Source organism: Triturus cristatus, chromosome 1_2, assembly GCF_964204655.1.
Source record: "Triturus cristatus chromosome 1_2, aTriCri1.1, whole genome shotgun sequence".
In the NCBI taxonomy this organism is placed as follows: Eukaryota; Metazoa; Chordata; class Amphibia; order Caudata; family Salamandridae; genus Triturus; species Triturus cristatus.
In genome coordinates, this window is record NC_140580.1 from 76615468 (window position 1) to 76632152 (window position 16685).

The 16685-nt window shown below is 47.6% G+C and overlaps 1 protein-coding gene across 1 annotated transcript in view; it reads left to right on the forward strand.

Annotated features, from left to right (window-relative positions):
- Positions 1–16685, forward strand: part of C1_2H10orf88 (chromosome 1_2 C10orf88 homolog) — a 167633-nt gene that overhangs the window by 34821 nt on the left and 116127 nt on the right. Inside the window, exon 2 of the mRNA XM_085601854.1 lies at positions 10287–10490. Within this exon, the coding sequence (XP_085457980.1) occupies positions 10287–10490 (204 nt within the window). The remainder of the gene's footprint in view (positions 1–10286; positions 10491–16685) is intronic.

The window sequence follows — 16685 nt, forward strand, 5'->3', positions numbered from 1 at the left end:
TTCTATGGCTTTGATTTTCTCCCTCTGAGGGGCTATGACTCCGTCTCCCAAAACATACCCTAGGTATTTAACCCTAAAAAATGCGGCTTTTGATTTCTTCGCATTTATATGCAGGCCTGCGCTTCGTAGGGCATTGAGGATGATAGTCAGATGTTGGAGGTGCTCCTGCCAGGATGAGCTGTACACCACGATGTCATCCAAGTATGCCGAGCTAAATGACGAATATGGTTGGAGGACGGTATTCATCAACCGTTGAAACGTCGCTGGCGCACCATGGAGTCCGAACGGCAGGACGGTGAACTCAAATAAGCCTTGATCGGTAGAGAAAGCTGTCTTCTTTCGGTCAGCTTCTTTTAAGGGCACTTGCCAGTACCCTTTTGTTAGGTCTAATGTGGTGATATAACAGGACTCGCCGATCTTTTCTATAAGATCATCCACCCTGGGGATTGGATAAGCATCAAATGTTGAGATTTCGTTCAATGCGCGAAAGTCCATACAGAAGCGCGTGGAACCATCCGGCTTTGGTATCATCACTATAGGGGACCTCCAGTCACTGGTGGAGGGTTGTATCACCCCCAACCGCAACATGTCTTCTACTTCGCGCTGTATCGCCTCCCTCCGGGCTGCCGGTACCCTGTAGGACTTCTGGCGGACGATCTTTCCGGGTGCCGTCTGTATCCCATGCTCGGCCAACCGGGTCCGTCCAGGTAAATCAGAAAATATGGGGTGGAAGGGTTTTAACATTGCCTGCAGTTCTTGTCTCTGGTCTTCCTTGAGCTCGGGGTTCACCACTAATTCGTCTATCGTAGAATTTGGGGTTTCCCGACTGGGAATCACGAAGTGGGCCGCCCGGGGAGCTGGGCCAAGCCACTTCTTTAGCAGATTGATGTGGTAACACTGCGTCTTCCCTGGCGTCATTTGTAGTTTGTAGTTGGTATCTCCTACGGCTTCCCGCACCAGGAACGGACCTTGCCATTCGCTCCTGAATTTGCTGGTGGATGAGGGAAGCAGTATCAGTGCCCAATCTCCTGGCTGTAGGTGTCTCAACTTCGTTCCCTTGTCGTATTGTTTTTTCTGTCTTCCTTGGCTTCTTTCCAGACTGGAGTATGCGAGATCTCGTAGTTTGCTAATTTTGGACTTTAATTGCGTCGTATATTCGAGAAGGCTGCAGTGATCCTGCCGCTCCTCTGATTCCCAGGCATCTTTCGTCATTTCTAGTAGGGATCTTAATTGTCTCCCATATAATAACTCAAAAGAAGAACACCCTAAGCTACTCTGTACTTGGGACCTAAGCACATATAAGGCAAGAGGAAGTAGTCTATCCCATTCCCGGCCTTCCACCGTTAACATCTTCTTCAGGGTACTTTTTAAGGTTCTGTTATACCTTTCCACGAGTCCGTCAGTCTGTGGATGGTAGACAGACGTGCGTAGCTGTTTGATGTCTAAGACAGCACAGACTTCTTTCATCAGCCTTGACATGAAGGGAGTCCCTTGGTCGGTCACGACTTCTTTGGGGAAGCCGACTCTGGAGAATAATTCGATTACCTTTTCGGCCAGGGCTTTTGTAGTTGTGGCTCGGAGAGGGAAGGCCTCTATAAGGCGAGTGGCGTAGTCCACTATTACGAGGGCATATAGATGTCCTTTGCTGGTCCGTGGTAGTGGCCCAATCAGGTCCATCCCTATCCTCTCAAAGGGTACCCCTATGATTGGCATGGGGCGCAAGGGAGCCGGAGGAGGTTTATAGGTGTTTTGCCTTTGACATGTCTCACAGGTTTTACAAAAGTTCTCAATGTCTTTATAAATCCCTGGCCAGTAAAAACACCTTAATATGCTCTGTGAGGTTTTCTCCTTACCGGCATGCCCTGCGGTGAGGTGGGTATGAGAAAAGAACATGACCTGCTCTCGGAAGGGTTGTGGGACCACTAGTTGTAGAGGCTCTCCTTTCCCGCTCTCCCTGTATAATAGGTCATTCTGAATCTTGAATTTGGGGTATCCCCCTTCCCCTTGGTTTTGAGTCTGTTGTGCTTGGTCCCACGCATTGAATAAGGATCGATCATTGGCTTGGGCAAAGCGAAAGCTGCGGTCTAACACCCACGGGTCCGGACTGACTAGGGCACTGGTTGGTTCTACCCTCCCGGTCCGGTGTTCTTGTAATTCTTTTCGAAAGAGCGACAAAAAGCTAGGGTTGTCTACCCCTAATATTACGTCCTCGGGGAGTGTGTCAACTACACCTACTCTGACGTGTTGAGGGGGTTGGCTGAGGGGAGTTATGGGGACCACGGCAAGGGGGTAAGGCCTTACGTCCCCATGTATACATCTGATGTGAACTACCTGGTCGGATAGGAATTGGTGGGGTCTCACAAGGGTCTTTCTCACCACAGACTGCCTACACCCAGAGTCCAACAGTGCTTTGACTAGTGCTCCATTCATTCTTACACGTACGTAGTAGGAGGAACCCAGTTCGGCTGAATATAAGACGGTCTTGGGTAGAAAACCGATATCCATAGGTTCGTCACTCCTTCTTCGAGGGCACAGACGGGCAATATGACCCCATTCCCCGCAGTCATAGCATTGGGGTCCTTTGATGGGGGTGACATCCATCCGTACTGGTTTGGGTCTTACTAATTCCGGGAGGGCCTTGCCTTTCTTTTCGTTTCGCCCCATAGGGGCCCTTTTATCCCCCTTCTCCTGATCCCCGACCCCATAGCGCGGTTGGGCCCTCCCATATTGCGTCGCCATCTCTATAGACTGGGCCACTGACAGGTTAGAATGTTGTTTTAACCATCTTTGGGTTCCATAAGGCATTGCTTCCATGAACTGTTCTAAATATATACAGTCCATGATTTCCTCCTTGGTACGGCTCTCCGGTTTAAGCCATTTATCAGCGGCTAGTTTTAGTCGGAAGAATACAGTCTTCGGGTTTTCCCCTACCGCCCCTCTCTCTTTGCGGAAACGGACTCGGTAGGCTTCTGAGTCGAGTCCTAGGTGTTCTAGAATGACTTCCTTGATGATGGAATACGGAGTGACCCCGGTCGGATTGGCTATCTGATAAGCGGCCTGGGCTTCTGCCGATAACAGGGGAGCCAAAAAGAAGGGCCATTTCTCCTCGGGCCAACCACAAGCCCTGGCTGCACGTTCAAAATTGGTCATGAAGGCATCCGGGTCTTCTCCTGCCACGTACTTTTGCAGGGCCATGCCAGTTGGATGGGGCACATGACGCACGGCCGGTACTGGCATCCCAGGATCTGTGGGGGCTTTCTGAATAGCTGCTAGCTGTGCGGTCATTGCGTTCTGAAAGGACTCCCTATCGGCTTGGGCTGACGTCATTTGTCGTTCCACCGCCCATTCCAGTTTCTCCTGTCCCTGAATTAGAGTTTGTATGAGGGCCTCCATCTCGTTACCGACGGAGTCAGCTGTAGATCCCACTTCTGACACCAGTTGTGGCGGTGGGTCAGGGACAGGCAGGACACGAGTGCGTTGTAAACGAGGTTTTATTGGCACATAACGTTTTCGTAAGCGACTTGTCAGTCTCTCTATTGGCCACACTGAGGGATCCGTGGTTGCTCGTCGTAGGAGGACTTCCCGGAGGGGGGCAGGGGTCGGTCTCTCTCCGCCTTCGGTCGTATCGTAGGGAGGGTCCCGGGGTTCTTCCCTGATTCCTCCGTCCCAGGAAGGAAGAGACAAGAGGACAAGTATCAGATTACCGGACAGTTATGCCTTACAACCTATGACCGGGACCGGGGAGTGAGGATACACCCTAGTAAGTGCTCGTGACTAACTATACGTCGGGAGGTGTAGTGCAGCAATACGCATGAGGACAGGATAATAGGGGTTGTTTTCGACACGGGGCACAGATTACTTCGGTGGATTGTCCCCTCTCCCCCACCACCCCGCTACGCGGCTCCGTACCTGTCCTAGCCACGCTCCTCCCCTGGGAACGTGGCTGGGCGATCCGCGGTGTACCGGGCCTCCTGGCCGACTCTCCCTCTCCTCTCGTCGTTTTCTCTCGTCCTCCTCTCTCTCCTCCGTCGCCTCCCGCTCTCCTCCGATGTTTGCTTCTCTCCTTCTCCGCTCTGCTGCCTCACTCGAACCACCTCTGCTCCACTCGTCTACTTCACTCCTCCAGGAAACGCCGTCCGTCTCTTCTGTAGCTCTTCCGCCTTTTGACGTCCCGTCGTCCCACGGGGGCGTGTCTCTTGCTCCGTCCGAGCTTTCCTTAAAGGGCTCCACTCCGTCCCAGCTCCTTCTCTCGCTTTCTGTGTCAGATCGCCACTCGTTCTGCTGTGAGGGGAGAAAAGGGGGTGAGACGGGCATATGTGTCCACCATTCGGTGAGTCCCTTAGGGTCCGTCTGTCCCGCACCGTCACACACTCAATCTGCAACTAAAAAGAAAAAAAGCTCCCGCGCCCCTTTAACCAATTTCTAAAAACTATTGGCAAATCCAAAAGGGCACAAAGGCGAGGCCTGGCCTGTTGGCTTTGCTAGTGCTTCTTTGGTACATGGTTTAAGGTTCCCCCAAAATTTTCTGAAGGATCTGCTGACAATTGCAGCATCAGCCAGATTGATCGTCACTCCCCGAAGTTGGCCTGGTATATGCTGGTCACTAGTTAAAGTGGCCACCTTGCACCAGTACAATTCGACTCTTATGGTAGTAGGTTTAAGACAACCTTTTAAAGAAAGCTATCCTAGTGTTAGCTTGGTAGCTGTGGAGAGCAGCCTTCAGGCTAAGTCTTTAGAGGAATGTAAAGCAGTTTGTTTTACCTTTATAATCTCTTGAATTACTAAATAAAAGGACACCACACAGGTGTGTATATATATATATATATATATCAAATATATATGTATTTATTACTAGACACACTCTACTAATCTGTTTGAGATTAGAATCGTATGCACAAATCAACGTTTCACAATAAATTAAGCACCTATATGGCTGGGGCCCTAGGGGCGTACCAGACCATATACTAAAAAAGAGGCTTAAGAACAACGACTTGAGAAGGGACATGGCCTAGGGCCTTCAAAAGCTCTGGGGCCTCACTAATCCACCCAAGGCAGGTAAGTAAAGGACCCACGGGAGATGCATGCAGTGTGAGAACACAGCCGCGGATCCCAATACGACTTCAATGGAGCAAGCCGCGGTTGGAATTTTAGAGTTTTAGGATACTTCGGGAGAGTCTACAAGCAAGTCACTTACAGGGTAAGTAGCTCTAGAGCCAACACACACAGGAGCACCGTAATGCTGGAGTTACCTCACCCAGGGAAGCCGGGTGCATAGGTGTCTTTTGGTGTCGGGTCGCGACGTCGTTTTCAATGGTAGCTAAAGAAGACTTGCTGCTTGTGAAGACAGAAGAAGTGTCCGGTGGACTCCAAGGCTGTATTCAGAAGAAGGAAGACCTGAAAGCAGAGGAGACAGTGTTCAAAGTCACTTGGCAGTGACCCGGGGCAAGGAAGCTGGATGCCGACAGTCTTCGGGTGATTTCAAGTGATCACGGGTGTCTTGACTCTTCAGCCACGAGGTTCAGGAGGGATCGACGACGACCAGGAGCTGGATTCGGCGTGTCCCACGAAGTCTGCAGCTTACTGCGGTGTCGGTGACCAGATTGGCGCCAACAAGCCTTGGTAACAGCAAGTCTCGTGGAAAGGACAAAAAGTCAGCGGTGCAGACCAGCAAGGTCTGAGGGACTCACCCAGCTAGGGTAAGTCAGGCCTGGAGCAACCAGGGGAGCCCTTTGGATTTGTAGAAAAGCCTTCTGGGGACCCACAAGCCAACCGGCAAGGGATCGTGAAAACGCCTCTGGAGGATTCACTCACCAGGAGCCCACGCTCACTCGGGGCGAGGTAGGCCTCTGAACTTCGGAGGAAATCCTGCTGGAGGCTTGGACCACACGTGGTCCAATGCACAAGTTCGTAGAACGTCGTGAAGGGGTTGCACTTGAAAATAGTGCACGTAACCAGGGGTTGCGGTTCCTCGTCACTCATGGGGTCCACTTGCCTCAGCGTCGCTGGGGACTCACAATGGCCTTGGAGAAGTCAGGAAATCCACTTCCGGGGCCGCAGGGACTTCGGACTCTGGCGGGAGCGGGAAAGTTTGCGACCGTTGATGCAAAGTTTTGGTGCCTGCCAAGCAGGAGAGTCACTCCTTGAATCCAAGGGAGATTCTTCCGTTTTCCAGAGGTAATGGAACGTCGAAGGTCCAGGATTGTTCTTCAGAGCGTCGTCCAGGGATATCTGGTTTGCAATGGCAAGGGTTCCCTAACTTATACTAGAAGGAAGGGAGGGACTAGCTCTAGGACCCCTCCTATGGGAGGGTCAGGGGAGTGGGTGGCTACACCCACTTCCCTTTGTCCAGTTTCACGCCAGAGCAGGGGCAGGTAGCCCCTGAACCGGTTTGAGCTGGCATATGCACAGAGGAGCCTACTGCTCCCCCAGTGCAGGACTTCAAAGCACTCTAGGAGTGCACCCACCCAGCCCCAATACACTAAACCCGGTGGTCACACCTCCCTGTGACAGGATACCTATTGTTGGGCCTCCTCCACTGCGAGTTTCGGTCATCAGCAGGAGGGCAGCAAGTGTCTGTGACTGGTGGCATCCATTTTGTGATGCCAGGGCTCTTAAGGATTCTACCGTGTTTCCACAGTGGGTACATGTCTATCCCTCTAGAAGGGTGGGTTCATACTCCCACACCAGTTACTGGTGTGGGGGCATGATTCCAAAGCGTGTGACACCAAACACGACATGTTTTGATGCAGCCATTCCAAAGTTAGCATTAACCGCGAGGTTATAATGCACTTAAGAGTATATGGTTTGACTGCATTCACAAACCGCCCCAGAGAATAGACTGAGAGCTGCAGAGGGGCCCTGCTCAGGCAGAGGAACCCCCTCACATGGAAACCAAGCACCCTGCCCTCAGGATTGATAGGGCCTGCCTTAGGGGTGACTGATAGGTTTAAATGTGTGTGCAGGCAGAGATATAGTGAACCTATATCTCAGTGAATGCTAGCACAACCTCACCCAGGCTGCAGTAGGAGGCCTGTGGTGTCCGTTTTAGTCTGCTTCCCAGGGGTGGCATAATATATGCTTCAGGCCCTGGTAGGCCTGTGAAGTACCTATGCCCTTGGTACCATATACTAGGGACTCCTAAGGCACCACAGTATCCAATCACTAGTGCACCTAATGTGCACACCATGTCATTTTAAGGGAGTAAGCAGATAGGCTGGGGTCCTGAATAGCAGGATCCCAGCCAGACTAGTCAAAAAACCATCAAAACACCAGAAAAAAAGTGGGGGCAACCATGTAGTCAGATTCCACCTTCCTACAGTCACAGATCCTGTTTTTTTCTTTCTTATAGGTCTTTTATATCCTGAATGTACTTGGGCTTTTTTTATGTAGCTTGAGGTTATTTAGAGTGTGGTGAATGTGGGACTTTACCAGAAACCGGCAGATGTCCTGCCTGCCCTTTTTAGAGTGCATGTGCTCTAAATAGGGCAGACGGGACATCCACAGTTTTTGGGCAATGTCCCACATCTGCCAAACTGCCCTTTTTAGAATATAAACACTCTAAATAAGGCAGACGGCCGTCTGCCAATTTTTTGCATGTGTCCTGCATGCGCCAAACTGAAAATCCTTAGTTTTAACGCAGAATGTGAGTTCTTTGTTTTTTTTTCAAATTAGTTGGAGCCTCGTAACAGCACGCATGCGCTGCTCGCTCTGTGAGGCATGCTGTAATAGACTATGCTGTGGAAGCCTCGCCCACTTTCCTCCCATATTTTTCATTGGCTGGTGTCATTGTCCTTGGTAAATGCTGGCTTCCGATTAATTATGAGGCTTGTTAGTCCTTGTTACCTCCTTGATGCTGTTTGTTACCGCCCCTGAGGACTGGATCTTTTACTTGTGGTGTTACATGGTCTCCTTCATAAGTCGACTAGCACTTTTTTCTTTAATGATCTTCCCTATTCCACCCACGACATCTCATTAGGCCCTCTGGTTTTATTAATGTGTATATATTTAAATTATAGCGTGTTCACTTTAACTATAGCTGACACACTTATTTATTTACTTAATATCTCGCCGCTTTCATAGTTTATTTATTTAAATTATAGCACGTCCGCTTATTTATTTTATTAATAGTGCAGGCCGCTTTCGCTAGGCCTGAGCAATGGGGGAGGGGGGACACAACACGCAGCACTCTGGGGCATGCCAAACACGCAGCATTGTTATTTCCACTTCCACACTGAGGAAAGAAAAAAAAAACATTTGCAATATAATAGGGCTCGCATTTACGCGCATTCAAGCTATTGGCATCGTAAATGACAATGCCTTTTATTTATGTTTTAAAAACCAAAACATAAATAAAAGGCATTGTCATTTACAATGCCAATAGCTCAAACTCGCGTAAATGCGAGACCTATTGCATTGCAAATACTTGTTGAACAGGTTCCTAAGTTTTTGCTTTCGGTCTGTGAAATCCTCTTCAAACACTGCATCCAATTGGTTATTGACTTTTTTTTATCACCCTCTCCCCCCATGTGGTATCTCTAGTGATTTATTGTGGCTCTGTTAATGGTTTAATTTTTTTCTCTGACAGCTTTGTTTGTGTGCGCCAGGGGGATCATTATTAGTCTTATTAGAAAGCCATGCTCATGGGTATGGAGAATATGCCCTCATTTGTTCTTCTCCCTCCCATGTCTAGACAGATGTACAAGGATGATTGTAATAGTTTTATGAATAGTTGTTTAGTTTGACTGTTCTTGAGCTATTTTAATTAAAAAAGCAGTCCACTTTGGTGTGAGGGTGGTGAGTACTGTTTAAGAATTATAATGTTAATGACGGAGATTGCTACATCGGTGATGGCATAGTCCAGGATGCTGCTGTCATGAGCTGAATGCAAATTTTCTTAAGGAATAATCTTTCATCCTCCTGATAAAGCATAGAGACTTAAACATTTGTGTGGATTCCATACAGCAAACACACTGCAGCGTGCTATGTCCCATAAAATAACTGCAACACTCTGTGGTCCTCACGTACAATGTGGAAAAACTTCCCACATAGGATCAAAGCAACGACTTCCTTCCAGCCACGCATGGTATATGGTGGAGCATGCTACTCGTCTAACCAAGCTCTTCAGCACCCCATATAAGAGTAGTAAACGCTGTATAAATGCTACAATATAATAATTAGCTTTTTGTCATTTGAATTGGTAATGTTGTATATATTCCTCTGTGGAAATGAAGACGGAATATCTATTTGTGCTCCTGGTTTACAGGTACATCTGTGGATTCCTCCTTTTAATTCATTCAGATCTCATAACTAGGTGATTTTTCTGTGTAAAAACATGATACTTTTTGAGCAGGTCCCTATTACAAGGCTTGCGTAGAAGTAGCATTAGATCAGAAAGAGCACACGGATTACACAGAGGAACAGATCTGATTGAATTTTCATTTCATGTTTAATTGAATTGATCCAGAGGTATAGAACCTTTCTTTATTGGTATAATTAATTATGTTACTTACCAAGACTGCTGTGCCCCGAGGTGCCTTTCTCCTTTGTTTATGGCCAGTTGTAACTATTTGACAGCAATTGACAGTGTATTTCTGTCCAGGTTCCTAGTAGGTTAAGGATAGCATCACCTATTAAACTCTGAGATAATCCGTAGTTGTGTGTCCAAATTTCTTTTTTAAAAGCATAATGCTGTTTTATTAAGAGGGATCATTGTTCAGGATGATGGGTTAACTAAGACAGTCTTTAGAACTGTGGATTCTGGAGCCAGTGGTCCGGTGTCTCTCCCTTGCAAAACAGTACTAAGGTATTTTATCCTTTAAAGTAATCCGCAGTGTTCCACATCGGCGCTGTCTAGCAAGGTTCAGCCTCTCTGAAGAGCTTTAGTGAAAGCAACACCTTCTGATCTTAGGATTCTATTTCAGTGAAATGTATAAACTGGTTAAATGAAAAAAAACATTGTGATTAAAAATTGATGTGTATGTAACTGCTAAAATGATGAAAATAAACCAAACATTAAACGACATCTTCTATCACAGTGGTATAGGGCCTTTCTGGAGGCAGCGCTACTGGAGAGAGACACCGGTGATGAGTTTGGCTTCCTTTGTTAGAGAGCTGCCACGGTCTGCTATGATGTATGCTATGTGTTGATATGTATCAGCCGTGTAAATGTTTCACGGAGTGGTTGTACGCTTCCACCCTCCCCCTCACCTGGTAAGAGGGGGTGATTCCCCTATCTCTCTTATGCATTGTGGATAAATGCCTACTTGCTCTTTATCTGTTTTTTGAAGTGATGACTTGGTTCTGTTGGCGAGGTCTGCAGATGAAGAAGATGAGAATTCCTGTTGCCTCTTCATAGAGTGTGACCCTCAGTCTGGTGAAGAAATCATCTCTCTGCTGCTGGAAAGCCAGGCAAGAACCATTGAAGTGTATGCAGGGGAAGAGTACTTGGGGACCAGCCGTGGTGACGTGGTTTGCACTGTGCCAAGCAGTAGGTGTGTCTTTGTTTTCTATACTGCAGAGCTTTTCAGTATAAAAAGTAAATTTCTACTGCATCCATAAGTCTATAACAATTCATAATTATAACATAATGTTATCGCAATATTATGTACTCCTCTGGGTCTTAGGTACTGTTTGCAGACTTACCTGATTTGATTTGCCTAAGCGGTAAGACGGTATTTCATTTCAGACATCCATATGCCAATGTAACCTAAAATGATGTTCATAATTGGTGCCTGCATTTATATTGGGTGAAATGTTAAAGTACCTGGGCTCCCCTGTCTCCCTTCTGGGTGATTCCTTTAAAGAAGGAATGTCTGTTTATTTGTTCAGTTAAGATGATTTACTGTCATTTTAAAATAAAATATATTGTGAGTGAGCATAGAAAGTCTGCAGATTTCTAGGAATTAGTAATATTCAGGAGGATGATTGGCTTTAGAGAAAAAAAAAAGCATTTACTTTTTCAGACCTTTTTCAGTTCAGAGAATTTTCAAATCTAATGTTTGAACATCCAGTGCTAAAAGAAGTCTAAAAGTATCCTTAATTATTATTATTGAGCTTTGTAAAGCTCATGGCTACCCAATCAAGGGTTTTCCAATGCTACATTACAGTATAGGTACCCAGAAACAATGCCAGGGCTGCACCTGGTGTAAAACTTAAACAGCCATATTTTTAAGCTTCTTGCGGAAGCCTGGAAGCGAGCGGCAGGCTCTCAGGTCAGGGGGGAAGAGAGTTTGACAACTTTGGACCTAAAAAGAAAGACTCGGCCTCTTTGCCTGGATCTCCCAACTCTAGGAACTACAGCGAGATCCAGGTTACTTAGACAGAGATCCTAGGTAGGAGGGGCCAGAGTTCAAAAGACATTTGTGAGCATAACACAGTGCCTTGAGTTGGATGCGCAGCTCAACTGGGAGCCAGTGTAGTTCACGGAGCAGGCTGGCGGAGGGATGGAACTGGGGGAGGGGAGGTAGGGTGAAGTAGGAGTCTTGCCACGGCGTTCTGCATTATCTGGAGCCATCTGAGAAGATACTTGGTGATCCATAGGTAAAGAATATTTCCATAGTAGAGTCTCGAAATAACTGAGGCCTTGGGTGGCTGTTCGCTGGGCCGAAGGTGGGAGTTTAAGAAAGTGCCCACTTTTTTGCATGGTTACCCCCCACTTTTTGCCTGACACTTGATGCAACTCGATTTGATCTGGTCCCGGCCAATCCGATTCCCAGGGCCTCTGTTCTTTCCCAAAACTGTACCTTTGTACCCACAATTGACACCTCTCTGGCCACAGGTAAGCCCCTTGTAAAAGGTATCAAGGGTACTGTGACCAGGTAAGGCCTCCTAGGGCTGCAGCACCCACTGTGCCACCCTTAGAGACCCTGCACCTTGACACCCACACACTGCCATTGCAGGCTGTGTGTGTTTTGGTGCAGAGAAAAATGAAGAGTCGACATGACAAACATCCCTGTGTGCCTTGCCTACAACTCACTGCCAAAGGGCTAGGTAAGTCACCAATCTAGCAAGGTGCACTAGACCACAGGTGAGGGTACAGTTGCATGAGCACTGTACCCCTACAGTGCCTTAAGTCCATTCTTGGACATTGTAAGTGCCCTAAAGCCACAAAAAGTATATGGTCTGGGAGTTGGTCATTACGAACTCCACAGCTCCATAATGGCTTTACTGAAATTTGGGAAGTTTGGCAGCAAACCTCTCAGCACATTAAACCCACACTCATGGCAGTGTGGCATTTAATGTCAAATGCACTCTGAGGGCATCTTGGAGATACCCTCTGAAAAAATACCAGCCCTGGTGTGGTTCCTAAATGGCTGCATGCCATTTACCACCACCAGACAGATTTCTGGACCCCTGAGTATGGGGCCTCCCCTCTCTGGGTCCAGAAACAAAACCCATCCTGGACAGAGGTGGCATGCCTCCTCCATCAGGATGGGCTGGGTCCATGAAGGGGAAGCTTCAAAGGCCTGCTGTCTTTGTAAGCTGTCCCTGCCTTTTGCTGCTCCCAGCAACTGGCTTACCACAGTTCTGACCCCCCCCCCTCCCTTCCCCCCCACACACACTTTGGATAGTTGAATCAGTGGGAAACCCAAGTTAGGAGAAGAGGTGTGCCCTCCTTTGCCAACCCCATCCCTCAGGAGGGAAGGCGAGGTGAAGCACACATCTCAGTCTCCTCCATCTTGAAGATGAGGCCGACCCAGCCAATTAGAGAGAGGCTCAAGCCCCCTCCCAGTGGAGGTGGCATAATAGGGGGTGTACTCACCCCAAAGAAGGGACCTTTTGGTCCAGACCTGCACACCCCTGTAAACACCCCAAATGTAGTATTTAGGGGTGACCCTGAACCTTGCCTCATCAGATTCAAGAAAGAAAGGACTGAAGAGCTGTGCTGACCCAGGAAGAACAGTACACCAACTGCTTTGGCACCAGCCCTATTGGCCTGTCCTGCCCATGACCTGCCTATAGTGGAAACCCCGGCGTAGGCAGCAGCCCCCCAGAACCCGGAGGACCTGCCCTGTACTCATCTCCCAAACTCTGTCTCCCATGAGCACCTGATTTGCTCAACCAAAGACTCCCAACACAGAACCTGGATCCAGGCGTGTCTGCGGTTCTGCACCCGACTCCTACAGCCCAGCACCACAAGGAGGTCTCCCAAGCAATCCTGACCTGGGATCTGGTGACACCCGAACTACCTCGAGCTTCAAGCAGACGCCTGCAGCCTCAACCTGAAGGGTCACCCCACGGCAGCCAGAGCTGGTAAGAAGATCTGGCGCCTCAAGACACCCCTGCACCCGTTGCCCCAAGACACCCCTGCGCCTCAAGATACCCCTGCACCCGTTGCCCCAAGACACCCCTGCACCTTGGATGGGCCAACCGATGGTGTACATGCATTCCCCAAAAAACCCAACTTACTCCTGCCGGTTTTGCCTTCAGGAAGCCTCAGTGCTAGAGCCCCTAGCATTTTCTTCAAACCAGAGCGCTCTATTGCAAATCACAGGGCTTCCGACGTCTTCTTGGCACTCTGCATCCGTCCACCTCCGTGCCGCAGGTGGTGCAGCTCCTGTGCTGATGGTTGGCCCCTGCAGTGCTGATCCTAACCCCAGGGACTTGGCTCCCAGAGCCGAGTGGCCTGCTTGTAAGCAGCCTCCAACTGACGGCCTCTAGCCACATTGGTTACCATTGGGCCTCTGCACTCTGCCCCCTGGTCGCCCTAGTGCCACTGGTGGTGCGATTTGAGTGCTTAACTGGATCTTGGGGAACCTTGGTCCTAAACCCCAAATGCCATACTTGCAGGTTGTTTACTTACTTGTAAACCGTTAACATTCTTCCCCATAGGAACCAATGTTATGATATTTTGTCCAAAAATGTTTTAAGTGTATGACTTTTTGTATGAGAAACCAAAGTAGCTTTCTTTGACCGAAAAACTGTGGTACTTATCTGTATTTTGTAAGACCCATGGTGTGATATCTAGGCATATCACCCCAGTTGTAAAAGTAATCACAAAGTAATCAAAAGTAATATCCATGTATTTTAAACGGTTTTAAAAGCAAATACAAATCTGTAATGAATTCCATCTCAACCACTATTGCATTTCCTTGAAAGGTTTGCATTTGAAAACATATCCTACTTACCTGTGCCAAGTCCTCTTTGTTTCTAGAATGTATACTTACCTAATTGATCTGGATTCTGTCTCCGAGTGTGTGCCTTCAGTCTTTATCGAGTGAATACAAATAAAACCGCTGAACACACCCTCTGATAAGCCTAACTGCTAGACCACACCACCTCAAAGAGAGCTGTTAGTGATTTTCTAATTTTGCCTCTGGGATCCACTGGACTCTGTGCACACTATACCTTACTTAAGTCTAGTTTATACAGAGCTAGCTTCCTACAGGGAGACCTCCTAGATTTCTTTTTAGCCATTTCAAGATGACAAAACAGGTAGCAGCCACTTTGGTGATTTAATGACTTATGGATAAATTCTCATCCAACCAGACTGCTAGATTCTTGACTACTGAAGCAGGTGTGGGTATGGTGTCCATTACGTCAGGCCACAGATGTGTGTGTCCCACAAGTGGGTGGGGTGAATTTGCCCAATAGTAAGACCTCAGTCTTTTCTTCATTTAACTTCAAAGAGTTAGTGTTCATCCAGGAGCAGACTTGTATGAGGCAACTATTCAGTGCTTCTGCTCTTTGGTTCTCCTATGACGACAAGGAGACCATGATCTGACTATCATCCACATAAGAAAGTAGGGTGAGACCACACTTTTCTACAACATCCGCAAGTGGTCTTGGGTATAAATTAAAAAGGGTTGGGCTAAGAGTGGAGCCCTAAGGAACCCCAGACAGTAGATAGTGTAGTTTTGAGCGATGCTGATGGATGTGGACTTGGAAGAGACAGTCTTGAAGTAAGGAACATGTTGTGGCCTCTTGCTATCTTATGCATTCTCCCCACAGTCTTGATGTTCCCTGCTGCTCAGCAGTGAGTGAGGTCATTGGATGGTTGGAATGTTAAGTGTTTGTGCTTGGATGAATGGACAGTTTGATTAAGAGTGGCTGAGCAGCAGGATGCTGCTCCTGGTGGGGCTTTTCGTGATTTACCTGTAGCCTGATCTAAACCTAATCTACTTTTTTTGTAACCTACAAGACTATATCCTTGATTGTAATACAACTCGGCTAGGACAAAGTCGTGTCCTGCACCCCTACGGCCTCCAAACCTTGGAGTAGAATGTTATGGTTCACCGTGTTAAACGCTGCATTGGTAGCTAATAGGATCAGTGCAGCAGTTCGACTGTTGTTTAATTGTTGCCTTGGATATTCTGTTACTTTCTTTTATTTATAAAGTTTCATATGGCGCGAACAGGATCCCGCAGGATATCAGAGAGATTTACAATAAGTTGGTAGAGAGGACAAAGTGAAATATACACAGCAATTGTTGAAAGAAAAAAAAAAATAAGTAAAATAAAGTAAGAAACAATGATGAACAGTAAGCAATGGCACACATAAAAGGTATAATATTATGCAGACGAAACGATCCGTGACTGTTAGTTGTGCCATGGAGCTAGGAACACAGAGACAGCCGCCTTATGAGTGCCACAACCCGTTATGGTAGGAAATTGCTCATTAAGAATCTTTTGGCTTCCAGTTTGAAAGCCGTCATCGAGGCAAGTCTGCGTACATCCGGAGGAAGAGAGTTTCATATTTTAGGGGCAGCGCCAGAGAAGGCTCGGTGACAAGTTCTTTTTTTGCTAAGAATGATAGGTTTCAGGAGGAGAGTAGAGGCGCTTCTAGATGCCCTTACCCCAACGGATAATTCAAGTTTTTGCGCTAGATACGTGGGAGTATTGTAGTGAAGGGCTTTGTGCGTCAGGATTGCAATCTTTAGCTGGATTCGTGCTTCAAAGGGTAACCAGTTGAGAGATTTAAGGACAGGGGATATGTGCTTATTTCGTTTGGAGCCTGTGATCAGTCTTGCTGCAGAGTTCAGCGAGGCCCTAAGTGGAGGCAAGGCGTATTTAGGAAGGCCACAGAGTTGCACTGCTATAGTCTAACCTTGATTAGACAAGAGCTTGTACCACCTGCTTGAAATCCTTTTGTGGCAGGAAGGGTTTGATCATTCGAAGTGTCCTCATTAGGTGGTTCGCTCCCTTACAGACATTGCTGATATGAGTCTTCATACTGCTTGTCCACTGTGACTCCGAGCGATTTGGCTGAGTCTATGATGATCGGAGTGCAGTTGAGAGCCGTGAGGTGAGGCAACCAGAGATCGCTCTTGGGGGTGTGGGTCGGCGGGAAGATGAGCAAGAATTCCGTTTTGGAAGTGTTGAGCAGGAGAAGGTTCTCGGTTAACCAATTTTGGGTCGAGGTGAGGATAAAATTTATTGAGATGATGTTGTCTGGGGATGAAATTTTTAAATAGAGTTGTGTGTCGTCCGCATACATGTGGAAGAGAATATTCATAGAGTTAAGTAAGTTAGTAAGAGGTTCCAGGAAAAGGTTGAAGAGGATAGGAGAAAGGGCGTATCCTTGGGGGACCCCCATAAGTACTGGGGAGGGCTGAGAGAGAGAGTGGTTTGTCTTGAATCTTTGAAATCTGTGGAGAAGGAAGGATGAGAACCAGTGGAGCACACGATCCGAGAAACCCATTCTTTTCTGAAGGATGGATGGGAGAATGTCATGAATGACCGTATCGA